The sequence below is a fragment of the Saprolegnia diclina genome (assembly GCF_000281045.1).
Source record: "Saprolegnia diclina VS20 unplaced genomic scaffold supercont1.14, whole genome shotgun sequence".
Lineage (NCBI taxonomy): Eukaryota > Oomycota > Saprolegniomycetes > Saprolegniales > Saprolegniaceae > Saprolegnia > Saprolegnia diclina.
In genome coordinates this window covers 406,925-431,623 of record NW_008246081.1, presented here as the reverse complement: position 1 = coordinate 431,623, position 24,699 = coordinate 406,925, and the positions used below count along the sequence as shown (strand labels likewise).

Genomic DNA, 24,699 nt, shown 5'->3' with positions numbered 1-24,699 from the left:
ACAGTCCAATTAGCGCTATCTGGAGGCTGCGCTTCCATTGAAGCGGGGAACAACTAGATCACACTAATTATAGACTGTCAAGAACTGTTAAAATACATAGGATTCGGATGAAGTCTGACAGGTTTGACAAGCCGGGTTGTGAGGTCGAGCCGCGCGGTGACGTGGCGAGATTCTCGCCGAGGCCTAGCTGCATGCTACCGGTACATGGACGCTTCCTGCCTTTGTCGCACTGCTAGTAGATGAGCAAGAGGAAGCGATTGAATGATACAGAAGAGGATGATTCATGTTGGTTCGATTACGCCCAGCGCCGTGGAGATGAGAGGTGAAGAGTCGCCGCACCGAGAGGTAGCCGTCGCGTTGTGGTGCAGGATGCAGAGGCGGCGAGAGAACGGAACGAGGAGGAAACCCGGGACGTCGACACAGCAGTGCGCACGGCCGGGTATGGGGGCGGTGGATAAAGGAAAATATATACCCCGAACGGATTTAAGCCAAGTCACACACTACGTCCTTCTTGTCGCGTCTTCTTTGCTTGGAGCTGCTCGGGTGTTTCCAGACCTACGCAAAACACATGACCGCTTAGTAGCGGTCACGGCCGCGGCGGTCGTCGTAGCGATCATCACGGCCGCGGCGGTCATCGTAGCGGTCACGGCTGCGGCGGTCGTCGTAGCGGCGGTCGTCATAGCGGTCACGGCTGCGACCACGGTCACCGCCGTCGTGCGAGAACTTGCACGAGTCGCCACGGTGGCAGCGACCCTGCTTGTAGTCGTAGCACTCACCGCCCGAGCGGCCACCGACGCGGCGGTCTTCGGTGCGGCCGCCCGTCACGTTCTCGGCGCGGTCCTTGCCCTTGGCTTCGTCGAACCGGATTTCAAACTCGACGGTGTCGCCTTCGTGGAGGCAGTTGCCGTCCTGGATCGACGTGAAGTGGCAGAACACGTCGTTCTGCGACGGGTCCTCGGGCTTGATGAAGCCGAAGCCCTTCTCGTTCCAGCGGGCGGCCGTACCGCGCATGCGCTTGGGGCCGTCGTTGCGGTGGCCCGAGCGCGAGCGCGAGCGCGACCGGCGGTCGTCGCCACCGCGGCCGGCGGGCGAGAGGCTGCGCTCACGGCGAGGGGACGGGGAAGTGCTACGGGCCATCTTGCGACTTGGGTGGCGCTGTGGGGATTTCGAAATGAAGGCTTCCTCTGACCACTCAACGCCCGCGGTTATCCGGTGACCGGTTAAAAAATCGAAGCATGGCAGCTCTCTTGACGCGGCCGCGGCTCGACCAAGGCGTCATCGCCCATGGCGCGACCGTGCGCTTCGTTGGCCTCGTGCGGGACATTGGGCAGCCGCAGCTGCTACTGAAGGATGGCGCCGAGACGTACGTCGAGACAACGCCGTACCGGTGCGAAGCCCTCCCAGCGCAAACGGCGTGGGCATCTGCAACTGCAACGTCCGCTGCAACCGCCGAGGTAGCGCACCCAACGGCTGCCGCCAGCCGTGGTAGCCGCAAGACTAAGCGACGGGAGAACGAGGAGGAGGAGGAGTGTGTGGACGCTGCGATGCCAGCGCCGGCGGTGCGCGTGTCCGAGCCCATGGCGCTGCCGACGACGCTGGCGCCGACGCCGTTCCAGGTGATTGTCCGCGCGTACGGCAGCACGCTATGGAAAGTGAACCACGTGTACGAGTTTGTGGGCGAGCTCGACTTGACGCCGCAGGCGGCGCCCGATGACATGGACATCGAATGGAAAGACGCCGACAGCGCGACGGTGCAAGAGAAGGCGCGTGCCATCGAGTTCATTCCTACGCTGCACGCCACAGGTACGACCGTACTAGCGCGAAGAAAGAGGGGCTCATAGAGCGAGGTAGACGCCAGCGAGATATCCTTTGGTCAGGACGTCGGTTTCCGCGAGGACATGGCCAACCCGACGGCGTGGGCCGCTGCCGAGTGGGCCCAGCGGCTGGGTCAGCCAACGTCCGTGGAGGAGATGCGGGCGCAGCTTTTGGGGTACCTCGCTACGACAGCGGCGCACGGCGATATGGTCGTGGCCGAGTACCTCCTGCTCGTGCTCCTCTCGCGCGTCTACAACCGCTCGGACGTCTCGATGCCGTTCGGGCACCTCTCGCTCAACGTGATCTGGCCATCCATGAGCGCGACGGACTTTACCGGGCTCGAGCAGTCGTTGCATGCGCTCGTGCCATCGTGCTTGTCGTTGGACTTGTCGCTCGCCGCCTTGCACGACGCGCTCTACTTTCCTCAAAAGGTATGGCTTGTGTGTTTGCCTGGCGCTTACGTCGTCGGATGCTAGGATTACGACATCGAGTACCTCCACCCGGGGCTACTGCAGCTGCCGGACGGAAGCACGCTCGTCGTCAACGAGGCCAACTTGACCACGGGACAGGTTCATTGACTGCTGCATGTGGCTTTTATGCATCTACCGACGTGTAGCTCGATGACAAGGGGACGCACAACATGGCTGCGCTCATGACGCTCGTCGAGCACCAAGCGCTGCCCTACGACTTTCGGTTCTACAAGAAAGAGTTCAACCAAGATACCAAAGTCATTTGTGTCTCGACCTCCAAGGTGCGCCTCCGACGGTCGTTCCATGCACTCAGCTGCTGCTAGTCGATCCTCCCGACAACGCTGTACGTCCCGCTGCAGCCAACGACGACGACAACGCGAGATGGACCCTACTCGGACGCGCTGCTGCAGTGCTTTCGCATCTACCTCGCCGTCTACCGCCACTTTAACACGGACCTGGGCAACGAAGGCGCGGCGCTGGCCGAGCAGTGGTACATTGACCAGCGCCGAGCCGACGCGACTGTTGGGGTATGACCACTTTCGATGCAATGACGGTTCATGCTCGGGGTAGGCGGACGACTTGCACCGCTTGGTGCGCGTTGTGCGACTGCATGCTGTGAGCGTCGGTCACGCCACCGTGACAAAAGACGACTGGGACTACGTCGTCGCCCGCCATGCGCTCGTCAAGGCCCGCCTCCACGGCCTCTCGTAGATACGACTGTACACGCAACGATTGTATTGCTTCTTTGTCGTCCTACGTCGCATTGGGCGACCATTTCTGAATCACAATGACGAGGAACTCCTTCTCTACGAGTGCATGCATGAGCGGGCAGACGCGAGGTTTGTCGTACCGTGGGCGACGAGGATCTCAAACTTCTTGAGGCGAATGCGCAGGTACTGCAGGTCGTTCTACATGCATCGTATGTCGGAAAGAGCGTCGTCGTGGTCGTACGTACCTTGGGGTTGAGGTCGCGCACGACGCCGCGCGCCTTCGTCGTGAGCTCCTTCATGAAGCTCGAGTAGCGCTCGGCGCTCGCCGTGTCCATGTGCGGGTGGCGGCGCAGCACCGCGCCGTTCTTGTCCGCAATCACGTAGCCTTCGACACCCTTGTGGTTCTTGATGCGCTCGAGCGTCTCTTCAACCTCCGACATGATCCGCGCCGCTTCACCAATGATCCGGCGCGTTTCTTCCCGAGTTTTAAACACTCGAACCGCGATCATGCCCTTTGCAGCTTGCACGTGGCCATCACTCGCAGGAGGTCTCTCAGAGCTGCTGTCCCTTCTTGGCGACGCAGCACCGCTAATACGGCGTGCGGCGGGCAGCGACGCCGCATCGGGGTAGGGCTCGGACTCGACGAGGACTAGGGTACTGTGCACCATGATACGACACGTTGCTTGCTGTCGATCCACCATTGACACTGCTATCAACAATGTGCGTCATCTGCCAACGGAGTCTGTATAATGTTGTTGAGAGCTGGTATTACGGCGTCCATAGCACAGCCCGGAGCGCGAGTTTGGCCGAGCGTGCGAGCAGCTCGTTCGTATCTTCGGTCATGTCGCGCATTGTCTTTTCCATTTGCTTGGTGCGCATGGCGTCGCGCGCGAGCGGGTGCGCGGCGAGGACCGTCACGAGCTTGAGCGTATTGAGCTGGACGCCGTACTCGGGGCGATGTAAGAGCGCGAGAAAGCCCGTGTGGGCGCCGAGCTCGTAGATCTCGCGCTTGGCGCCGTCGTGGACTGCGAGGACCATGAGCGCGCCCGCGGCGACAATGCTCACAGACGAGTCTCGGTCTTGGAGCACGCCGCAAAGCTTCTTGGCGACGCCATTGAGCATCGCGCTATTACGTCCTTGCTCCAAGTAGAGCATCGCGCCGGTGGTTTGAAGCGCCGCCGTGCGCACCTACAGACAGGCGCGCGTCACAAGTTGATGCATCTCGTCACGTACGTCTTTGTTCTTTGAGTGGATAAACTTGGCGACTGCGTCGACACCGCCGAGCTCGACGATGTGCAGGACAGTGCTGGGAATCCCGTCGTTCACAAACGCCTTGAGGAGCTGGAGCGCGCGCACGCGGATGCTGTCGGACGCATCACGCTTGAGCTTCTCGAGAATGACCGCCGGGTACCTACATGCAAATACAGTTTGAATCGCATACGTCAGAGCGCGCAAAGCGGGAGGTACCCGTGTTGGCTCATCTCGCGGACGCCCGACATGGTCGAGCTCACATGCAGCGCTGTATCAAAGAGCGGCTCCATGAGCTCGTTGTCGTTGCGGCCAAAGACCTTGAGAATCTTGCGCATCGTTCGGTACCGGACAAGCTCGGCGCGCCCGACGGCGTGGGACGCAAAGACGCGCAGGGCCGTCGCCGCCAAGCGGCGGATCGCGGCGTTGTTGTGGTACACGAGGTTGCCGAGCGGCTCGAGCACGTGGTGTTCGTCGTGGGTGCTGTTGACCACGTCTGTCGGCATCTTGAGCACGCCCGCGATGCAGCGCAGTGCATGCAAAAGCGTATTTTCGTTCTCTTCCTTGAGGAGTTGAGCCTAAACGACAAAGAGCATGATGGCATCGCGCGGAGGGGGCACGGACCAGCTTGGGACACTTGTCGGCGCCAAACGCTTCCACAACGGCGTTGTCGGCAATGAGAGCCGCGTTCGGTTTGGCCTCGACGCGACCTAGATGACGCACGGTGGTTGTCTTGTAGAGCGTCGCGCCAGGGTTGCGCAGGTGGTTGATGCGGGCGCTCATGACAGCCGCCTCGGCTTGCGGCATGGCGGAATAATTTTAGACCACGAAACTCCACGGACCCAGTGTCCCTAGATCTTATTTGGACGTTGCGCAGGGAAGGCCTCGTTGGTCGTGTGCGGCTTCTCCGCAAGCGATTCGCGTATCATACTCGGCGCTGGTGCTGCCACGTGCCAGCGTTCGTTGAAGTCGGTCATGCCATCGCAGGTTGCCAGTGACACGCCTGGATTGGCTATAAACACAGAGGTATTTTCTATTTTTCCAGTATTTAAACCAATGGCATCGGATACCGCTGCACGGTTTTGACCAATGGCCTCGTGTCACGACAGACCGACGGCTGTGTATTTCTTGCGGCGACGAGCACGCAACGGACGCAGGACGCAGCAGCTATGGGGCACTCGCAGTTCGTGACGACGATGGTGGTCTATTCGACCGTGGTCAACCCCGGCCTCAACTGGATTCGGGCGCCCGGGCGCTTCTCCCGCACGATGGCAATCTTCTACTCGATCGGATTCCTCGTCGCGCTCGCGAGCATCTCGATCGGGCTCGAGATCGCTAACAACCCACCCAACTTTTACGCGATGCTCGACGTCTCGCGCGATTGCTCGTTCAACGATATCAAGAAAGCGTACCGGACGCGCTCTGTGGAGCTGCACCCGGACAAGAACCCGTCGCCGACGGCCGCCGACGACTTCAACCGCCTCCGCATCGCGTACGACGTCTTGAGCGACTCGGAGAAGCGCGACGTGTACGATTTTTACGGCGAAGCGACTGCTCTCTCAAAAGAGCCGCTCACGGACGTCAGCCGTATCACGAGCCTCCTCTCGTACTACATTGTGTGGGGCATCTTGACGTACGTCATGACGCTCGGCGACGTCTCGGACGTGCGCGCGTGGAGCTACTCGGGCTGCCTGCTCATGTTTGTCGCCGAGATCAATATTACGCTCGCCAAGGTACTCTCGCGATGCATCCGAAGTGACGACAAGTGTCGATATAGGGTGGCTTGTCCCCGCGCTTCTTTCCCCAAATCACCGTGTACGAGCTCGTGCAGTTTATGCACTTGCTCTACCCGCCGTTCATGAACGGGTGCCGGTCCATGGGCGCTTTCTTCGTGCGCAACATCCTCCAAGAAAACTACGATCTGAGCATGGAGCTTCTCAAGAGCAACAAGGTACGAACGGCAGCGTGCAATCGTTTGCACATTGACCTTGCGTAGATGATCATGATGGGCATGCGCCAGCTGCAAGGTGAACTCCAAGGTGTCGGCCACGTGCGCCGTGCCAAGACCGACAAGCGCGATCCCGCCGACGCGGCCTCGAACGCCCCGACGCCTCAAGAGCAGGAGCTCATCCAGCCCGCGCCAGTTGTCCAGCCCTGGGGCGGCCTCCCGATCCCTGGCTTTGTTTACGCAGTGGGCTTTTACATGGTCATGAACTACATCTTTGGGTAAGCGCATTGCGACCCTCCCGTAATGACGAAGAAGCAAGCTACTTTTTATTGCTCGTCACAAACCACCGCGCCGACTAGAAAGGAAGCATGAGCGATACCATGGAGGGGGTATGTAGTACCAGTGCTGCATGCATGCTGTACGCGAGGCCGCACAAGACGACATCGACGGGAATGCGAAGGACCAAGAGAAACACGGGCGGGTACATCAAGAGCAGCGCATCCTGTGCGGCAGTGTCTACGACCCAAATGAGTCAAGTCGCCGAGGAGACAAGGACATACAGAGGAGGAAGAGCAGAAGGATGGATCGGCGCTTTTTGTAAACGCCATAGGCGCCGCAGACGAGCGAGACGCCTGTCGATGCAAGCACAGCGAGACGACCGGGCCACGTAGTCGGGACCTGCGGCGGCAACGGGCCAACGTCGTACCATGCGTGACCTGGGTGCAGTGTCAAGCACCATCAAGATGGCTCGTCGTTGGATACCGTAGGCGTCTGCTGGTAGGAAGAACGCGCTCGTAAAGAGAACGTTGACGACTGCAAAGATGCCAAAGAGGATCTAGAGTACAGCTTGTTTGACGGCCAGCGAGATGGCGGTACCTGGTTTTCGCGCACATCGGGATGCTTGCGCATAGCGTTGGTCATAAACACCGCCTATATACGCATCCATACCGTGCGTGACAAGGGCGATAGCATGCGCTACCTTGTTGAAGGCCCCATCGTCGGCAGCGTCGAGCGGAGGTGGTCGGTTCGGGAAGCCCTGGCACATAGCATGAGTGCAGCGCATGACGGGCTCAGGCTCCGTGTACCAGTAGAACTTGTTGGTTTGGGAGCGTGAGCTCGACCGGCACTGCGCTCACACGCTGCCGCGTCGCGCTCAAGCTCACGGCCTCGGACGCGCCGCTGAGGTCGGCCCGCTGATGGAATTGCATGTTTGTGTTTGCCGGTTCGTGTTGGAACCGGTTTGACGGCGTTGGCTCGTCCCCAATTGTAACCGGTTCGAGTAGCCGAATGATTTCACCGGAGCAACTGGATACTCCAACGACGTTGCGCTACTGCACGTCCAACTTATTTTGGCGCGCTGGATCTTGACGTGACTGACGATCCTCTCTCAGCCGCAGCCGCCTCCCGCGACCAGGAACCTGCGCTTCCTGACCTGATCTCGACTCGACGACCTATGGGTAACCCCTGGGTGCATGGGAGGATGCGGCGCATTGATGAGGCGAGGCGACCGCAGGAACGAAGCGTATGAAGCAGAGACCGTGGCAAGATCGAATAGGTCATGATATATATATGAGTTAAAGATGACAAGGTTGGTTAGACCTTGTTGGCACCAGGGTAGCCCGGGGCAGGCTGCGCCATCGGCACGCCATACTGCGGCTGCGGCTGACCATACATAGGCTGGCCGGGCTGGGCGTACATTTGCTGGCCGGGCTGGGCGTACATTTGCTGGCCGGGCTGAGCGTACATGGGCTGGCCTTGCTGGGCATACATGGGCTGGCCTTGCTGCATGTACACGGGGTTGCCGTACTGGTCATACATTTGCTGCTGCGGGTACTGGCCACCGACCATGACGGGCTGGACGGTCTGGACGACGACGGGGCCCTGGCGGCGGCGGTCATCGTCGTCGGCGGCGGCGCAGCAGGCACCGCAGAGGGCGCCGCACATCATGCACGCGCAGAGGTCTTCGCAGTCCATCGTTAGGTTTACTTGGGAGGCCGGGAATTCGGAAATGGCTTTCGCGGGTGCGAGTCAGGCTGGTCGTTTTTTACGAGCAGCTGAATTTTTGAATCCCTATCTGCTCGCCGGACACATTCAATATTCACTCTGTGTTGGACAGTGCGACAAGGCCCGGCCCATTCAAATATTGATTTTTCAAAAGATGGGTTCAACGACATACATTTTTAGAGAGATCAGTGCAACATTTTTAAAAATCCCGTCGGGCCTTCGGGCCAAGAGCCATGCACGCATCTCGGGCCTGATACAAAAGCCCAGTCTCTGCATCCCAAACCGACATTTGACATGCTATTTGTATGCACATTATACCCTGTCCACGTAATGCCTCATGGCAGGGAGCAGCAACGTTGAAGTCGATGTCCAGGGATATCCACCGCACCCACCACGTTGTCCTTCAGCGCGTCAAAAAGCGAAGCATCGAGGCGAGGGCACACGCCCGTCGCGGTGCACACCGTGATCTTAGAAAGGCAAAGACAGGCACTCGGCTTGAACTCTCGGCGTGCGTCAAACGGAAGCTTAGTGCGGCGCCGTTGCGGGCCAACGTGGCAAGTCGATCGAGGGTTACACCGTCAACAGCCGCGCTGGCACCCGGCGCAGCCGTCACTGCTCCAGCGTAGAAGAAGAGGAGGAGGTTACTTGAGCTCGGAAGGGACAAAGATCAAGTACGACGGAGCGCGCTTTCTTTGACATTGGAGATTTCGCGATAGACACGATGGGCTGATTGTGCAACGTGCTAGCGTAAACGCCGTGTCCCGTGACCGCCGCGCCGCTGATTTCGACCAATGAGAAGCGCCATGGCGGCCGTCGCGTGACCCCGACGTCCCACGCGCGCTGCGATTGGTCCGGGGGGTCCTCCGGATACCGTGCGCCGGGCGCGAAGCGTGTGCTGGCGTGGGTGGCAGCGTATCCGGATAGGAATAAAAGTGGTGCCCGCGACCGACCTTCCAATTGGGCTCAAGATATCGGCGCTTGCACCGGCCGTCCTTGCCCGATCGTCGACGGATACCCGCGGAGAGCAAGAGCTGCCTCCTCCCGCACGGTGTCGCCGTCCTTCTCCTCCCTTGAGGAAGGCTTCTGCAAGCTGCGCCGGAATTCGTCCTCGTCGCTGCCTGGGAAGGGCTACATGGGCGAACTGAGCTCGCGCTACAAGTATTCGTCGGATCGAATGACGTTCTCGTGCCCAGGAGAAGACGACGACCGCGAAGACAGCCGCGAGAAGAAGCTCATGGCGCGCTCGATCTTGGAAGCGCGTGTCAAGGGCTACCTCGCCACGTCGCTCTCAAACGATCTCTTGCGGCGTGTCCGCACCGACATCAACATCCTCCAGTCACTCAAGCTCTGCGGCTTTGACCTGGGTGACCGAGGCGCCTTGCTCATCGGGAAGGCGCTCGCCTCGAACCACTCGTTACTCGTCCTCGACATTGGGTTCAACGGCATCACGGACAAGGGCCTCGCCGCGGTCGCCAAGGCCCTCGAGACGAACCAAACACTCACAACGCTGTACCTCAGCGGCAACTGCATTGGCGTCGAAGGCGCCGCCGACGTCTCGCGCGCGCTTCAAGTCAACACGACGTTGCAGGCGCTGTATCTGAGCGGCAACGGCATCACGGACGAGGGTGCGCTGCACATTGCAACTGCGCTCAAGACCAACCACTCGCTCAAGTCACTCTACTTGGGCACCAACAACCTTGGCGTCAAAGGCATGATGCACATCGCGGACGCGCTGCCCCACAACCGGCAGCTGCGCGAACTCATGCTCGGGCAAAACCATGTGCGCGCGTCCGGGCTCAAGTACCTCGTCGCTGCCTTCATGACGTCTCGCGTGTCCCTCACAACGCTCGAGATTGGACTCAACGAAATCGACTCGGCCGGCGCGCTCGCGCTCGCCGAGGCGCTGCACATCTCGACCAATACGCTCGAGAACCTCTACATGGACAACAACCCGGTCGGCGACGTGGGCGCAAGCGCGCTCGGCGTCTGCATCGCCAACTCGTCGACGCTGCGGGTCGTGGACCTCAGCTACTGCAATTTGTCGCTGCTCGGGCTCCGCGACGTGAGCCTCGGTCTGCGCAAGTCGACGTCGCTCATGGGCCTCCTCGTCGAAGGGCACGACTGGAGTTCCACCAAGTACATGGTCCGGCCGCCGCCCAACATTACCGCGCTCTCGAAAGCCGACGCGCTTCAGTACGCGGCCAAGTGCATCATCACCGCCATGCACATGAACCCGGCGCTGCCACTGCTCAAGCTCACAGGCATCAACCTCGGGTACGCGGCCGACATTGAGACGTACCCGGTCACGTTGCCCGAGCCGCTCGAACTCGCCGCGTCGCATGCGGTCTGCGCCCTCAACGAGGCCGTCCTCGACTGCATCCGCGCGCAGGAGGCGTCGCCGGACGAAGGCCCGACACAGCTCGCGCAGCAACAGCAGCAACAGCAGCAGCAAGAGCAAGAGGCGGCGCACACCGCGTACATCCTCACCGAGTCGCGCAAAGTGCTCGCCAAGATCGCGGCTCTGCACTTTGACGCAGACGAGCTCCAAGCGCTGTGCCAGTACTACTGCCCCGACCTGATTTGCGACGGCGTCGAGGAGCCCAGCACGAAGCGCCGACGACTCTCCTTGGAGCTTGCACCCGACAATGTGCACGTGTCGCGCCTCGCCATCTACCCACGTGTCGAGGTCCTCGTCCTCATCGTACACGCCACGTAGCTGACGTTTTGTGTGTAGCGGCGACTGCTCAACATGGTCCGGGACGACGTGACGGTCGACGTCAAGCGCCAAGTGCTCACGGTGCTGCGGCAGCTGCACTATCTCGTCAAGTCGCTCCACTCGGTGGACCACTCGGCCGCGTTGATCGAGACGTTGCTCGGTGACGACGACGACGACGACCAGCGGAGTTGAGATATTAGGAGTCTTGTTAGCCGTGTACCAATATCGTAGTTCAGTCAGTCTTCCTTCGATGGCCTCAGGGACGGCGCGTCTTGCACCGAACGCGGCAGAGGTGACAAATATCTTGCCAACTTCAAGTGCTACCACGTTACACCGTGTTATAACACCGCAATCTCGCACCCGCTCCTGCCACATGCAGCCCTTTCTTGCGTCCTTGACCGCCGGCAGGATGGAGGATCGAGTGGATGGAGCGGCGCGTGTACGATAGAGTGCCGGTGGCGACGACACGGCGGCGTCAAGGAAGGCACAGAGCACATTACGAAGGAGGTGGGGGGACGCGTCGGTGCGCCTTTCGCAACGTGTGTTATAACATCTGGAGCGTGTGTCATCATCAGTCCTGCGTGCACGGCGAGGGGCGATCAAAGCTCGAGGCGCCGGCCACAACCCTTCATCATCATGGTCCGCGGATCCTGCCGAGGTCGACGCCCGCTGATGGACCTACCTTGTAGACGTCGCCGATCGAGGTCTACCAAGGCTGGCTCATCATCAAGACGCAGAGCTACGTCAACGTGGTAAGCCTCGGTTAGGTCGTCGTCTTTGCAATGGCCTCATGGCGTGCGCGCAGCGGCCCCGGCACCAACGCTACAGCGTCCTCGCCGTCCATCCGAGCAACATAGCATCGCTCATTCTCTTCACGTTCAAGTTCCAGCCATCGTCGGACGAGTTGGCGGCGACGCTGGCCAACCCGTCGGCCAAGTCGTACTCGGACTTGAAGTATATTGCCGTCCTTAATGGCCCACATGGTCTCAAAGCAGCGCGTAGGTTTGTGCCATGGGAGAAGCGCAACCGGGGCTTTTACCTCCATGCACTCGACAAGGAGAACCGGCCCTGCGTGCTCGAGATCGACGTCAAGACGGAAGACCTCTTCTTCCAATGGGTCGAGCACCTCACGACCGTACCAAAGTCGATCGCGCCTCGCCCTGCGCCCATGCGCTCCGGGTCCTCGCCGCCCAAGACCGCTGCTGTGAACGCAGGGCCAAAAGCATCGTCGGAGATTTGGACCAAAGGCGCGTCGATCCACCGCGGTCTCCAGAACGCCACAGGTAGCGTCTCCATGGAGCGCGCGCGCTGAGGTTTGCGTAGGCGAGAACAATTGCTTCTTGAACGTCATCATCCAGAGCTTCTGGCACCTCATTTCGCTTCGCCGGCTGCTCCAAGACGTCATCATCAAAGACTCGGACGACGTCGCGTCCCACGTCCTTCGCGCGCTCAAGGAGATCATGCTCGCGTACGAAGACCCGTCGAGTGGTGCGCTGCACCCGAAAGTGCTGCGCAAGTGGCTCAGCCTCCTCTACAGCGCGGTGAGTTGGTCCCTCTGGACGATAAGAGCTGAGTGTCGACACAATAGGACAAGATGTTTCAAGAAGGCTCGATGGCCGACGCGGAAGAGACGCTGCTCACGATCCTCAACCTCATGCACCAGCAATCGGTACAAGCAGCGAACGAGGAGACGGAAAGATGAATACATGGATAGGACGTGACGGAGCTCACGGACTTTGATAAGAAGGCGCTCAAGTCGCGTAGCTTCCTTCTGAGCGCGAGCCAGTCGGGCTTTGAGGAGAAGCCCATGGCGGTCTTTGACCCCAAGAGCATTCCGCACATTGTGTTTTCGCACCAGATCTACGACCGGTCCGTGTGCCGCGCGTGCCACGCGTCGTCCAACTGGGAGCTGTACAGCAATCTGGTATCCTTTCGACGCATTCTGGTTCTCGTCTCAGATCTGGTGGAGGTGTTCTCGATCTATGCGACGGACGCGATCGCGCGGCCGTACCGCGACATGGAAGACATGCTGCGCGAGATGCCCAACAACATGGACGTGCACGGGTCCTGCCAAGTCGAAGGCTGCAAGGGCAAGCTCGCCACCGAGGTGAGAGACAGCAATAAGTCTGGAGCTTATTTCGTCGTAGCGTGTCATCCAGCGGTTCCCCCCGGTGTTTGCCATCTCGTTTCTGTGGGCCACCAACAGCCCGCCGAAGGAAGAGATCGAGTCGCTCCTGCACATCATTAGCGACTCGGTGGATCTCTCGCACGCGTTCACGGCGCAGGGCGAAGCCGCCAAGCACGCCAAGTTCCTCGGTGGCCTCAAGGCCCAGTATCGGTTCCGCGGTTTTGTCTGCTACTACGGCCGGCACTACTTTGCCTTCTTCTACAGCACGGCGCACCAGTCGTGGCTCCTCTTTGACGACAGCAAGGTCACCGAGATTGGCGATTGGCCTGACGTCATCCGGCAGTACGCAGCTCATGGTCGAGGTCTCGTCGTGATGTACTTTGTACTAGCTGCGTCAAGGGCCGGTACCAGCCGGTGCTGCTCTTCTATGAAGTGCCCGACAACCGCAAGGTACGCGCCTCTCGCAGCGTCGCGTCGTCTCCACATGACATAGGACTCGTCGATTGCACTCTTTCGCAACTTTACGGTCGGGGCCAACGGTGCGGTCGAGGGCGCCGTGAAGCCGACGACAATCACCGAAGAAGCCGCGCCGACGCGCGAGCGCAAGCTCTCGGACACGGGCAAATCCCTCCTGCGAGAAGTACTCGGTGCGACGCCGCCGACAGCATCGCCGTCAACCTCGCTGCTGCAGCTTCCGTCGACGGGCGGCTTTGGCGCGGTCGACGAAGGCAACGCGCTCTTTCAGAGCATCAAGGCTGTGAACGCCGCCATTGCCATGCCGCCACGCACCAACATTATGAACAAGGCGTGCGAGAGCGACGAGTACGACGTCCAGTTCCCCGTCGACGCGGTCGTCCTCGGCCTCTACTTGGAGAAGATTGAGAATGACTTGTGCGTCACGGCCTTCCCGCGCCTGCCCAACGGTGAGGCCATGGGCGCCGAAGCCTCGGGCCAAATCGGACTCTTTGACCGGCTCGTCATGGCCAACGGCCACCCGCTCGGGCACTACTCGGTCGACCGCGCGCTCAAGATGATTCAAGGCCAGACGCGGCCGCTTCGTATTCGGTTCCAAAAGTCGACGCGCGTCAAGCAGCTCATCGAGATGGGCTTTGACCACGAGCAGGCGGTCGCGGCCCTTCTGGCGTCGCGGGGCAGCGTCGAGGGCGCCGCCAACCAGCTCTTTAGCACGAGCCGAGGGCCGTAGCCGGTTAGGGTACCCATGTTTTAGTCGACCATGCGCCCGTATACATATATAGCATCGATCCTCCGTCGCTCGCGTCGTCCATGTCATCCACGTCGCTCCTCGATCTTGGAGGCTTTTCCGACGGGATCTTGGCGATCCGGATGGGGCGGTCGCATCCGGATCATTTCATTGGCGTCGAAGCTGGATGGTTTCTTGAATATCTTTCGTCAGTTGAGAAATCGGAACCAGCAGCATGAGCACGGTCGAGGAAGTGACGAAGAAGACGGGCGAGCTCGTGATCGAGGACGTGGAAGCGGAGGTGGTGCTGCCGCCCGCCGTCGCCGCGCGCGTGGCCCACCTCAAGACGCTCCAGGAGCAGCAGGCGGTCATCGAGGCGCAGTTTGAGGAAGAGCGCCGCCAGCTCGAATTGAAGTACGAGAAGCTGTACCAGCCGCTCTACGATGAGCGTGCGCTCGTCGTGACGGGCGAGAAGGAGGTGGCGTCGGCGGACGAGAAGGCCGAGGAGGCCGAGCCGTCCGTGGGCATCCCCAAGTTCTGGGTCAAGGCGCTCATGAACCACCCGATGATCGAGCAGATGATCACGGACCGCGATATCCCGGCGCTCGAATTCCTCAAGAACGTTAAGTCCGAGTCGCTCACCGAGACGAACGGCTTCCGCCTCGAGTTCCATTTTGCGCCCAACGAGTTCTTCACGAACGACGTCTTGACCAAGGTCTACGACGTGGCCGAGGGCCCGTCGGGCGATGCGATGCTCAAGAACATTGTTGGCACGCCTATCAACTGGAACGAAGGCAAGAACTTGTGCGAGAAGAAGAAGAAGATCAAGCAGAAGGCCAAGAACGGCGGCGCGACGCGCCTCGTCACCAAGATTGAGCCCTGCGACAGCTTCTTTCAGTTCTTCTCGCCTGTCGAGATGCCCACGGAAGACGAAGAGGAAGAGGTACATCATCTTCTGCAGTGCTGGCAGCTTGAACTAACGCATCCTCTGTGGTAGAGCGACGAGATCATGCACCAACTTGACACGGACTTCCAGATCGGCTTCACGATCCACGAAACCATCGTGCCCCAGGCCGTCTTGTGGTTCACGGGCGAAGCTGAAGTCGACGATTCCGACTACGAAGACGACGAGGACGTACGTCGCTGCTTCCTCGGTCGCATTATCCTTATTTCTGCGACATCTAGGACGAGGACTATGACGACGAAGACCTCTCGGACGACGACGACGACGATGAGCCGCGTGCCAAGAAGGGCGGCAAGAAGGCCTTCCCGGGCCTCGAGAAGCCCGCGGGCGCCGAGTCGACCGAGAAGCCCCCGGAGTGCAAGAACCAATAGAGATCCACACGATGCTATGAGTTTTGAATGCTGAATTTATACCTACGACGCGTCTCCGTCTTGCAGCTGCACGAGCGGGGCCAGCGACGGCCGGCCGTGGGCGCACTGGAACGGCAGCCGACATTGGCTCAGCTGTTCCAGCAGCAGCTCGCACGCCCGCTGCGAGAGCGCGTCGCCAAACATGATGGCACTGCGGCACGCCCGCGAGTGCAAAAGGCGCAGAATCACCGGCGGGCGGGGCGCCAGTGTCCGCTGCCGATCGGCGTCCGCGAGGAGCACAAGGTACTCGGTGCAGTCGTCTTCGTTGGCTTGACGGTGCACCACGAAAGGCACCGTCGTGAGCTCCTGGCGTGCGTTGATCGTGAAGCCCCAGTGCTGCAGCGTAGCCGCGTGGTGCTGGACGAGGACTTGCTCGGTGAAATTCAATTGGAGCTGCACCAGCTCGTCGAGTTCGGTGCGAGGAAAGGGCCGCATCTCATCGAGATACGTCGCTTCCAACGCTTCGAGCTGGATGCGCTCGTCGGCGGCGTGCTGGTCAATCGCACACAGCAGCACCGGCGACGTCCGCGTCGCAAAGAGAATAAACTTGCGGTCAACTTGACCAAGCACCGTGATGTCGCGTAGCGAGGCCTTGGTAAACTGCACCGAGAGCGTACGAGATGCGCGCGGGTTCTGCACAAAGACGCTCAGGTGTGTTGCCACGTGTGCAGGAAGGCGCCGCCGTCGACGCCTCGGTTCGTCACGGCTGGTTGCCGTCGCGGTGCCAAAGTACTTGGTGCATCGACGCCGGCGTACTGCGGGTGGATGATGACGCATTGGTGACATCGCTGCAGCGCGCTTGGTGCGCGTGGCTACAAGGAAACGTGTGTTGGTTCGAAGCACGCGAAGCTGCAAGTACAAGGAAGAAGGTCCACGCTTCGCGCCCAAATCGCATCGGTAAACTCATCTGGCAGGCCTCGACGTCGCTTGGCCACGGGCATTGGTGCACCCACAAGGACCGTCTCGGCGCGATGCGGCAGCACCGCCTGCAGCTCGTGAGCATCATCACAAATTTGACCGACTTGGGTACCGATACCTGCAAAAAGGCGGCAAAGGCGCTTGAAAAGGCATTGACGCTGCGAAACTCGACTCGCGGCGCCGGGGTAGCGTCGACAAGAGCGACCTCATCGCTCGAACAAGTCACATCGAGGACAATGACGGGCCATTCGTGGGATGGCGATGACGACACGACTCTTGAAGCGAGGTGGGCGTAAATGCAATCTTGGCACTCTCTCTCAAACGCTTGGATCCACCGCCCTCGGAAGCTCACGCACACGTAACCTTGCGTGACGCGCTTGAGCTGTGCTAATCGAGCACCCATCGTCGCGGACGCCACGCTAAAGTCGCCAAACGCGATATGGCCCGACATTCCGAACCGCTCCTCGTGGCAGGAAAAGGCCTAGTACGACACGTCATACTACGATACTAGTACAGTGGGCATCTCTACCTGCGGTATTGTAATGGGCACACTGCCACCAAGGAGGGCAAAGGCCTCCAAAGGGCACGTCACACGAGGCAGCGCGACGACGCGGGCATGGCATTCTGCTAAAGTTTTGAGCCAACGACGATGCAAGACGTGCGTACGAAGGTCGATGAGCTCAAAAGATGTCATCGTGTGAACGATCGCCAGCCGCGAGAGAAGCGTCGTGAGGAACGAGATGAGTTTGGCCCGATGGGACGATGCGGCGGCGCGCCAAGCAGTCTGTCGGACAGGCACGTTCCCATAGAGGTCATGGACTCGCACGAGCGTCCCGGGAATGCACTGCTTGGAGCGAATACGACCGTTGAACGTCACATGTCCCCGCTGCATCATGCTCGTGAAGTCGCCTCCGCGCAACCAGCACGGACCTCGATGGTTTTACGGTACGTATTCCAGCTGGCTTCGTGGCGGCTCTCGATCGTCACGGACGCCATGGTCGCAAGGCAGAGCAGCGCATCTCCACGAGCTCCATACGTGGAGATCCCTGGCGCAGCAATATCTCGATCTCTCTTGGAGGTAGCTGGCAAAGTGGATGAGAACGATGCTCAAGGGTTGATGGACAAGTACCTGCGGCGTGGCCAACGAGACGACACAGGTCTTGCGACTGGATGCCATGACCTAATGCGAGGATCACCCTTGCTGCTGATGAAGGTGGATGGAGGAGTACCATTGTCCTGTACCGTGAACGAGAGACCTTCGTCGCCGAGGCCGACGACGACGGAGGTCGCATGGGCGTCGATGGCGTTGACGATAACTAGAGATCATGCTGCATCTTCCTTGAGGAAGTCCTATGCGTCTACCTTCATGCAGAGCTGCATGGACATCGGGGATCCGCTGCGTCGCCCAGACGAGGTCGCATGTCCCGTCGTCGAGCTTCCAGATCGTCCCCATGATCCGGGGCGGAAGGATATTTCTCCGAGATCGCTTTATTTTATTTTTATTATTTGCTCCGTATCCGGACGTGCGTGTTGGCGCCAAATCTCACGCAGCGTGGTGTGTGAAACAAAACGATTGGCTACTTTTGGTCCAATCCCATCGCGGCCATGGATTTACCAGCCACGCCGGCGGCCTGCGAGAGCTGCCACTTGGACCTGCCGTGCGACCAAGACTTCTTCACGACCTTTGGCCTCTACGTCTGTCGCTCGTGTCGCTACGAGGGCCCAGCGTACGTGCTATTGACCAAGGACTCAGCGAAGAAGCGCTTTCTGCTGCCCGACAGCGCCTTTGAAGACCTCCCATGCCTTCGACGGCCCAACCCCAAGAACGAGCGCTTCGCACCGCTCAAGCTCTATTTGACCAAGACGTGCGAGACCGCGTGCATCGAATTGTTTGGTAGCCTCGAGAAAATGCTGGTAGAGAAGGAGCAGCGCGAGAGGAAGCGGTTCGAGAAGGCGGTATCGCGCACCAAGTCGGTCGTCGCCAGCTACGGCAAGCAAAAAGCAAGCCTCTCAACCCTGAGTGGCGCTTCGGTATGGATTCACACCGCTCTATATTTCGTCACTGAGGTACCTCGTCCAGGCGCCCAAAGCCAAGAAGGCCAAGCCCGTCGAAGTCGCCGAGCACGAGCATGCGTACGACACACACGAAGACCAAGGCGATGGTCTCTGGGTCAAGGCCTGTGCGTGCGGCCTGCGTGTAACATACCACAAGCTCTGATAACGTGATGTACATGACTACTTCAAGCCGCTGCAATACCAGCTAGCATGCAGTGTCGGTCTGGCCGACATATTCGAAGCGAGCCGGCGCTCATATACCGTTAGCGCACGGGTCCATAGAAGACCCTCGTCCTTCGAGCATTCGTGCTTGGCGCTGCGCTACTCTGGGCATGGACCATGGACCGTGCACCTATGCCGTCCGTTGCCAACGTACGCACCTACTGCAGCGTCTCTACGCCCACCGCGCTTTGCTTGCAGCAAGCAACGAACCACCCGGCGCGATAGCATGGAGACTGAGAACGCAGCTTCGTGCGTAGAGGTCGCTGAGAGCCGCAGGTCGCGTCGTGGCGTCCTCGTCTTGCGGCGGCGGCGGCGCCAGCCGGCGTGTCACGCGCTGGATCTTCGACGAACGAACCAAAGATCGAGGACGTCGCGCGCGGTATCCGGATGTCGGCCACGTGGCCGGATACGAGCCGGGTGCATGTTTCTTGCCATTATTTCGTCCGCAGCAGCATGGCGTGGTTCGCGTCCAAGGTGAACCTCTCGACCATCGTGTCGCAAGGCCTCGAGCATGTGCATAAGCTCAAGGACGACGTCGAGAAGCAGTTCGATGACGCAGTCGCTAATGGCAAGCCGGCGCCGCGGGCCTCGCCGCAGCGAAGCACCGGCATGACACCGCCACTGCATCCAGCGCCCGCGCCGTCACCGCCACGGTCCAACCCGACATCCGCCCAGCACCAAGCAACAACCGCAAACAACTTTGCCAAGACCAGCATCCCGACGCCACCCCGGTCGTCCGACGGCAATAAGAAGCCACTCAACTTTTTCTCCGAGTGGAACCTCGGGCCGTCGTCGCACCATGAGAAGCGATCCGTGGCCGTCAAGTCGCCCAGCGTCACCTTTCCGTCCACCAAGCCGGCTGCACCCGTCGCTCAAATGTCGCCTGTAAGGCCAGAGATATCCTCGCCACCGCCACCGACACCACCAACGACTGAAAAGCGCGGAGATGATATGACTTCAGAGGATGCTACCAACGCTGCCGCCCTCGACTACATCAAGGCCCACTCGACGCCCATCCAAGTGGCAAGTGTGACGCTACCTCCGACCACGTCTGAGGAGAAACCTGAGGATGGTAGCTCGCTCTCCATTGGATCCAGTGTATCGACGGTGCTCACCGACGGGGATGAGCGCCCGTCCTCGACGTCGTCGCTAACACCCTCGTCCACCGAGGACTCGGCTGCGATGGAAGCCCTCCAAGCCGAGCTCTCCAAGACGCAGGCCCTCTTGACGGAGCGCGAGAATCAACTCTTGTCCGCGTCAGCCAAGATGACGAAATTGATGGACGAGCTCGATGCCGCCAAGTCGGCAGCCTCCTCGGACGCTGTCGTCGCGCAGCTGCAGGACGCTTTGCACGAAAAAGAGGAGCAGTTGTCGCAGCTGTTGGACGAAGGCCAAGCGCTCTCGGTCAAGCAAGGACAGTACGAAGCCCGGTTGCGGACGCTGCGCAAAGACAACAACGACCTCCTCGATGAGCATGCGCAGACCGTCGCCGCGCTCGAGACGACCCAGGCCAAGTGGGAGACGGCGCGAAGCCACCTCGTGCAGGCCGAGGACGAGCGCAAGGTGACGCACGCCAAACTCCAGCAACTCCAAGCCCAATCGGACGAGCTCCGGGCGACGTTAGCAGCGCTGGAGACCGCCAACGTTCGCGTCCAAGAGCTGGAAGCGCAGCAGGCGCAGTGGGCCGCCGACAAGGTGGCGCTGGAAGCCTCCCAGAGCGCGGTCGCCGACAACGGCATGCTCGAGTCGACGCTGGTTGAGATGCAAAAGCGCGTGGCCGCCGTCGAGCGCGACGCTGCGCGCCGGGAAGAGCTCTGGCGCACTGAAATTGCGTCGTGGAAGAAGCGGTACCAGGATACGGTGCTGCGCATGGACTCGCTCGCCGAGGAGACGACGGGCGCGACACAACCGCTCCTTCGACAGCTCTCGCAGCTGCAGCAAGAGCACCAGCAACGCGAGCTCTTCTGGCGCACGTTCCAGCAGTCGGCCGACGTCCAGCTCCAGACGAGTACGCTCAACTGTCGCAACCTCGAAGCGCAACTCGCGTCCGAAGTCGCAACGCGCCGCGGCTTGGAAGAGCACATTCAAACGTGGCAGAGCCAGATCCACGCCGTGCAGCAGCAGCTCGAGCAGGCCACGGCACGCATTACGACGCTCGAAGTCGACGAGGCCGCCCACCTCGAGGAGCTCACCCGGCTCAAGAGCTACATCACAGCGCTCGAAGCCGAGAAAGCTGCGGCGGCGACGCACTCGAACAACGACACGAACGCGGTCATTGCGGCGCTGACCACCGACCTCGCTCGCGCCAAGGCTCAAGAAAGCACGTACTTGGCGCAGGTCCGGCAGCTCGAGCAGCAGGTGGCCGACCGATCGCGGCCATCGTATCGCGAACGCAAGTCGTCGGCCGAGCTCCTCGTATCCGAGCGCGCAAGTGCAACGACGGGCGATGTCTCGCTGGTCGAGTGGCACCAACTCCAGCAAAAGGTGCGCCTCCGCGAGAGCGAAGCGGCGCTGCTCAAGCAGCAAGTGGACGAGCTCGAGGCGGTCAAAGCGGCGAGCGGCCAAGCGATTGCGACGCTCCAGCAGCAGAACGCGGCCCTGGAAACGTCAGCCGCGGAGCTCGCATCCACAAAAGCGGCGCTCGAGACCGTGACGGTGCGCCAGAACGTGCTGTTGGAGCTTCTTGGTGAGAAGGAGGAGCAGCTCGACGAGCTCGAGACCGAGTTCCGCGAGTGCAAGCAGCTCTACCAACGTCAGATCGACACGCTCACAAGGGACCGCGTCTGAGATTATTTAAAACTACAATAGCGCCCACAACCAGTTTTGATGTTTCATTGTCGTAGCACATGAACCAGAAATTGGTCCGATCGCAATGCTCCTTGGAGGTCGGACATGACGACGGGTCATCATCGCATCGCTCGGTTGCGTGGCCAGCACCCACGACTGCAAGATCTCCTGATCGCACAACACAGCGACGTACGCCTTGCAGTAGAAGCCGCGAGCGCACCCTATTTATGCGCCGAGCTTCTTTTGTCCGGCGACTCGACGAGAGAGGATGTGTGCTTGCCGCTGCTGCTCTCAACTTCGACGCCACGTCTTCAACGAGATGTCGGCTCTGCTCATCGCTCTCAGCCAACTCAGAAGCCGCGACGACCAGCACCTGTGAAATCGGAACTGCACAGCCAAGCACGCAAAAAGTATCTTTGGCCGCTCGCCGCGACGGCGGCGTCATGGCGCCGACAAAACTTCCTGTGCAATGCTGCACGCGGCGTGGGCTCGTCGCCGTCATGTCGGCGCATGGGCAGATGCGACTGACGCCATTGCTAGACATGTCGTACGCGGTCGCACAGGTCGCACGCATAAAACTCGCGCCGCCGGAAGATTGCCTGCCGTTGCAGTGCACGTGCACGACACTGCACAAGACGAAAATGCTCCTCCCGCGGAGCACCTGCGAGGCCAAGCGGCTCGATGCATGCGAGTACCTTTCGACGGCTGCCAGCGCGCGGCGTCGTCGCCAGCTGGAGCCAGCACTACACGGTACACGGTGGCATGGTTGCCTGCGATACGTGTGTGTAGCGAGGGCCTGATACATCAACTTCGTCGTGCTTCCATCGGCGCCAGCCCAGCGGTTGCATGGCCGTCGAGCCGAGCGCTTGTCGGCGGTGGCCGCCGGACGCTGGGACCGCTCAAGATACGCTCCGTGCCTCTGCCCCAGCTGGTGCGGAAAGAACCGGTGGCGATTTTATTGCGATCTCCGGATAATGTTATCCGGAGTCTGGAAATTTTGGTTTGGTCTCTGGCGCATTCGCATATCTTCCTCGCGCTTCCGACACCAGCATGCCCACGAGCGCGCCCGAGACGACTACGACGGCCGAGACCGAGGTCGAGCGGCTCACGCGCCGCAACGCTTTCCTCGAGGCCGAGCTGCGCCGGTCGCGCGAAGAGCTCGTGCGCTTTGGCTCGGACGCCGAGCGGTCGGAAGAGCGCCTCACGAACAAGCTGCTCATGCGCTTGGGCCAGCTTCGCCAAGAGAAGGAGCAGCTTGCGCTTTCGGTCGAACGTGAAGAAGAGTTTCTGACCAACACGCTCCAGCGCAAGCTGCGCCAGCTCCAGCAAGACAAGATTGACCTTGAGAACAAGCTCGAGACGGAGCAAGAGTTCATGGTCAATCGCCTCCAAAAGCAGCTTGAGGCCGCGTTGAACGCCAACCCTGGCAGCCAAAACGCCATTTTGGACAAGGTCAACCTTGAGAACGAGCTCGAGCAAGAGCAAGAGTACGTTGTGAACCGTCTCCAGAAACAAGTGCTCTCGGTCAAGGTCGAGAAGCGCAAGATGGAGACGCGCCTCCTCGAAGAGATGATGAGCATGGTCACGCTCCTCGAAGTCCAAGTCTACGCCAACGTGCCGGCAGTGACGGCGCTCGACAACCTCGAGCGCGAACTTCATGCGATGAAGGACTCTATTTATGTGCGCATGAAGAAGCAGCAGGCAGCGCCTATCTCGGACGACATTTCCGAGACGCACGCCCTCAACAACGAAGTGCTCCTCGAGCAGCTTGCGCCCGGGTTCCACCGGCCCTCGTTCAGCCGACGTGGGACGTTGTAAGCACCTGCGTCCTTAAACGTCCATACATATATATTAGTCGACTATGCTACTCTTTCAAGCTACTAAACGATTAAAGCGCCTGGCGAATGAGATCGGCTTGCGACGCACTGAGCGTAGTCGGAAACTGAATGTCAAATTGCACGTGGAGGTCGCCGCGGCGCTGCGGATTCTTGGAGAGCGGCATGCCTTCGCCCACAAACACCTTGCGCGTCGTTGGCGTCACGACGCCGTCGAGGCGCATGTCGACGTGGCGTCCGTCGAGCGTCTTGATCGAGAGCGTGCCATTGCCGACGAGCGCGTCCTTGAGCGAAATCTTGGCCGTGTAAACGAGCGTGTCGCCGTCGCGCTTGAACTTAGGGTGCGTCTTTTCTTGGATGACAAACACAATGTCTTGGGCTAATCGACCCGGCAAGACGTCGCCTTCGCCTTCGTACGTGAGCTTCGTGCCAGCCTTCCAGCCCGGGTGGACTTGGATCTCGAGAATTTTCTCTTCTTCGCGCATGGCGTTGGTGCGGTCGTCGTAAATCTTGCGCGTGATCTTGAGCTTCTTGCTACACCCCGTGTAGAGCTGCTCGAGCGTGCACTCGAGGTCGCGCTTGAGCGGCTCGGGACGCTTGGACTTGCGCTGCGGACTGCCAAAGCCAGTGCCAAACGAGCCCTGGCGGCCCATGCCCATGTTGGAAAACATAAACATCGGGTCCATGTGCTCGGCCTCGTGCGGGTTGGACGTGCCGAAAAATTGCTCGAAAATCTTGGTCGGGTCCGTCGAGTGGAACGAAAAGCCGCTGGGAAAGCCGCCGCTGGACGCGCCAAACGAGGCGTTGCCACCCGGGAAGAAGCCGCCGCCGCCGCTGGGGCTGCCACCGGGCGAAGGCATGCCACCCTTGAGACCTTCCTCGCCGTATTGGTCGTAAATCGTGCGCTTTTGCTTGTCGCTGAGGACTTCGTAGGCTTCGTTGACCTCTTGGAACTTCTTCTGTGCCATCTCGGCGTTGTCCGGGTTCTTGTCCGGGTGCCACTTGAGCGCCATCTTGCGGTAGGCCTTCTTGAGCTCGTCGTCGGTCGCGGTTTTGGCGACGCCAAGCACCTGGTAGTAGTCGATCGCCATTGTCTTGAGTGAAATCGAATTCGGAAATGCCACTTTGCAGCATCGCAAACGTGCATTTTGGATCGAATTTCCAGAATCTTCTCGAAATGCCAGCCAATCACATCTTGACGTGCCCTCCAGATGGCGTCTGTCTTTGACACATTGCGTTTCCAGCTCATCGATATTCGCAGCAGCGCT

The 24,699-nt window shown here is 60.3% G+C and overlaps 15 protein-coding genes across 15 annotated transcripts; 8 read left to right on the top strand and 7 right to left on the bottom strand.

The window, feature by feature from the left end:
• Nucleotides 1-262: 262 nt before the first annotated feature.
• Nucleotides 263-1,172, bottom strand: SDRG_05438 (hypothetical protein). The gene has a single exon (XM_008611152.1). The coding sequence runs from the start codon at nt 1,135-1,137 to the stop codon at nt 577-579; it is 561 nt and encodes a 186-aa protein (XP_008609374.1). The 5' UTR covers nt 1,138-1,172; the 3' UTR covers nt 263-576.
• Nucleotides 1,173-1,235: 63 nt separating this feature from the next.
• On the top strand, nt 1,236-2,996 carry SDRG_05437 (hypothetical protein; the record flags this gene model as incomplete). The annotated part of the gene is made up of 6 exons (XM_008611151.1): nt 1,236-1,803; nt 1,852-2,246; nt 2,292-2,384; nt 2,432-2,566; nt 2,609-2,812; nt 2,856-2,996. The coding sequence occupies 6 exons, from the start codon at nt 1,236-1,238 to the stop codon at nt 2,994-2,996; spliced, it is 1,536 nt and encodes a 511-aa protein (XP_008609373.1).
• A 5-nt stretch (nt 2,997-3,001) lies between these two features.
• On the bottom strand, nt 3,002-3,475 carry SDRG_05436 (dynein light chain roadblock-type). Its single transcript, XM_008611150.1, has 3 exons — nt 3,241-3,475; nt 3,136-3,193; nt 3,002-3,091 (listed from the first exon to the last, which is right to left on the bottom strand). The coding sequence occupies exons 1-3, from the start codon at nt 3,433-3,435 to the stop codon at nt 3,039-3,041; spliced, it is 306 nt and encodes a 101-aa protein (XP_008609372.1). The 5' UTR covers nt 3,436-3,475; the 3' UTR covers nt 3,002-3,038.
• Nucleotides 3,476-3,726: 251 nt separating this feature from the next.
• On the bottom strand, nt 3,727-5,058 carry SDRG_05435 (hypothetical protein). Its single transcript, XM_008611149.1, has 4 exons — nt 4,868-5,058; nt 4,463-4,821; nt 4,229-4,406; nt 3,727-4,183 (listed from the first exon to the last, which is right to left on the bottom strand). Exons 1-4 carry the CDS (start codon nt 5,048-5,050, stop codon nt 3,764-3,766), a joined length of 1,140 nt encoding a protein of 379 aa, XP_008609371.1. The 5' UTR covers nt 5,051-5,058; the 3' UTR covers nt 3,727-3,763.
• A 354-nt stretch (nt 5,059-5,412) lies between these two features.
• Nucleotides 5,413-6,473, top strand: SDRG_05434 (molecular chaperone DnaJ; the record flags this gene model as incomplete). The annotated part of the gene is made up of 3 exons (XM_008611148.1): nt 5,413-5,976; nt 6,021-6,194; nt 6,240-6,473. 3 exons carry the CDS (start codon nt 5,413-5,415, stop codon nt 6,471-6,473), a joined length of 972 nt encoding a protein of 323 aa, XP_008609370.1.
• Nucleotides 6,474-6,510: 37 nt separating this feature from the next.
• On the bottom strand, nt 6,511-7,399 carry SDRG_05433 (hypothetical protein; the record flags this gene model as incomplete). Its single annotated transcript, XM_008611147.1, has 7 exons — nt 6,511-6,546; nt 6,592-6,707; nt 6,752-6,907; nt 6,954-7,026; nt 7,068-7,121; nt 7,171-7,227; nt 7,277-7,399. 7 exons carry the CDS (start codon nt 7,397-7,399, stop codon nt 6,511-6,513), a joined length of 615 nt encoding a protein of 204 aa, XP_008609369.1.
• Nucleotides 7,400-7,743: 344 nt separating this feature from the next.
• Nucleotides 7,744-8,189, bottom strand: SDRG_05432 (hypothetical protein). Its single transcript, XM_008611146.1, has one exon. The coding sequence runs from the start codon at nt 8,163-8,165 to the stop codon at nt 7,785-7,787; it is 381 nt and encodes a 126-aa protein (XP_008609368.1). The 5' UTR covers nt 8,166-8,189; the 3' UTR covers nt 7,744-7,784.
• A 945-nt stretch (nt 8,190-9,134) lies between these two features.
• On the top strand, nt 9,135-11,313 carry SDRG_05431 (hypothetical protein). Its single transcript, XM_008611145.1, has 2 exons — nt 9,135-10,881; nt 10,930-11,313. The coding sequence occupies exons 1-2, from the start codon at nt 9,328-9,330 to the stop codon at nt 11,101-11,103; spliced, it is 1,728 nt and encodes a 575-aa protein (XP_008609367.1). The 5' UTR covers nt 9,135-9,327; the 3' UTR covers nt 11,104-11,313.
• A 234-nt stretch (nt 11,314-11,547) lies between these two features.
• On the top strand, nt 11,548-14,243 carry SDRG_05430 (hypothetical protein; the record flags this gene model as incomplete). Its single annotated transcript, XM_008611144.1, has 11 exons — nt 11,548-11,550; nt 11,601-11,663; nt 11,717-11,865; nt 11,914-12,194; nt 12,235-12,452; nt 12,500-12,580; nt 12,626-12,835; nt 12,881-13,018; nt 13,059-13,381; nt 13,429-13,489; nt 13,533-14,243. 11 exons carry the CDS (start codon nt 11,548-11,550, stop codon nt 14,241-14,243), a joined length of 2,238 nt encoding a protein of 745 aa, XP_008609366.1.
• A 232-nt stretch (nt 14,244-14,475) lies between these two features.
• Nucleotides 14,476-15,575, top strand: SDRG_05429 (hypothetical protein; the record flags this gene model as incomplete). The annotated part of the gene is made up of 3 exons (XM_008611143.1): nt 14,476-15,183; nt 15,238-15,375; nt 15,426-15,575. 3 exons carry the CDS (start codon nt 14,476-14,478, stop codon nt 15,573-15,575), a joined length of 996 nt encoding a protein of 331 aa, XP_008609365.1.
• Nucleotides 15,576-15,578: 3 nt separating this feature from the next.
• Nucleotides 15,579-18,012, bottom strand: SDRG_05428 (hypothetical protein). Its single transcript, XM_008611142.1, has 9 exons — nt 17,895-18,012; nt 17,762-17,848; nt 17,662-17,712; nt 17,463-17,614; nt 17,199-17,418; nt 17,062-17,156; nt 16,651-17,013; nt 16,474-16,600; nt 15,579-16,426 (listed from the first exon to the last, which is right to left on the bottom strand). Exons 1-9 carry the CDS (start codon nt 17,983-17,985, stop codon nt 15,618-15,620), a joined length of 1,995 nt encoding a protein of 664 aa, XP_008609364.1. The 5' UTR covers nt 17,986-18,012; the 3' UTR covers nt 15,579-15,617.
• Nucleotides 18,013-18,113: 101 nt separating this feature from the next.
• SDRG_05427 (DNA repair protein) lies at nt 18,114-18,784 on the top strand. Its single transcript, XM_008611141.1, has 2 exons — nt 18,114-18,563; nt 18,613-18,784. The coding sequence occupies exons 1-2, from the start codon at nt 18,138-18,140 to the stop codon at nt 18,748-18,750; spliced, it is 564 nt and encodes a 187-aa protein (XP_008609363.1). The 5' UTR covers nt 18,114-18,137; the 3' UTR covers nt 18,751-18,784.
• Nucleotides 18,785-19,218: 434 nt separating this feature from the next.
• On the top strand, nt 19,219-21,644 carry SDRG_05426 (hypothetical protein). The gene has a single exon (XM_008611140.1). It carries the CDS (start codon nt 19,263-19,265, stop codon nt 21,594-21,596), a length of 2,334 nt encoding a protein of 777 aa, XP_008609362.1. The 5' UTR covers nt 19,219-19,262; the 3' UTR covers nt 21,597-21,644.
• Nucleotides 21,645-22,646: 1,002 nt separating this feature from the next.
• Nucleotides 22,647-23,414, top strand: SDRG_05425 (hypothetical protein; the record flags this gene model as incomplete). Its single annotated transcript, XM_008611139.1, has 1 exon — nt 22,647-23,414. The coding sequence occupies one exon, from the start codon at nt 22,647-22,649 to the stop codon at nt 23,412-23,414; it is 768 nt and encodes a 255-aa protein (XP_008609361.1).
• A 21-nt stretch (nt 23,415-23,435) lies between these two features.
• SDRG_05424 (hypothetical protein) lies at nt 23,436-24,583 on the bottom strand. Its single transcript, XM_008611138.1, has one exon. The coding sequence runs from the start codon at nt 24,520-24,522 to the stop codon at nt 23,485-23,487; it is 1,038 nt and encodes a 345-aa protein (XP_008609360.1). The 5' UTR covers nt 24,523-24,583; the 3' UTR covers nt 23,436-23,484.
• Between the last annotated feature and the right edge of the window lie 116 nt (nt 24,584-24,699).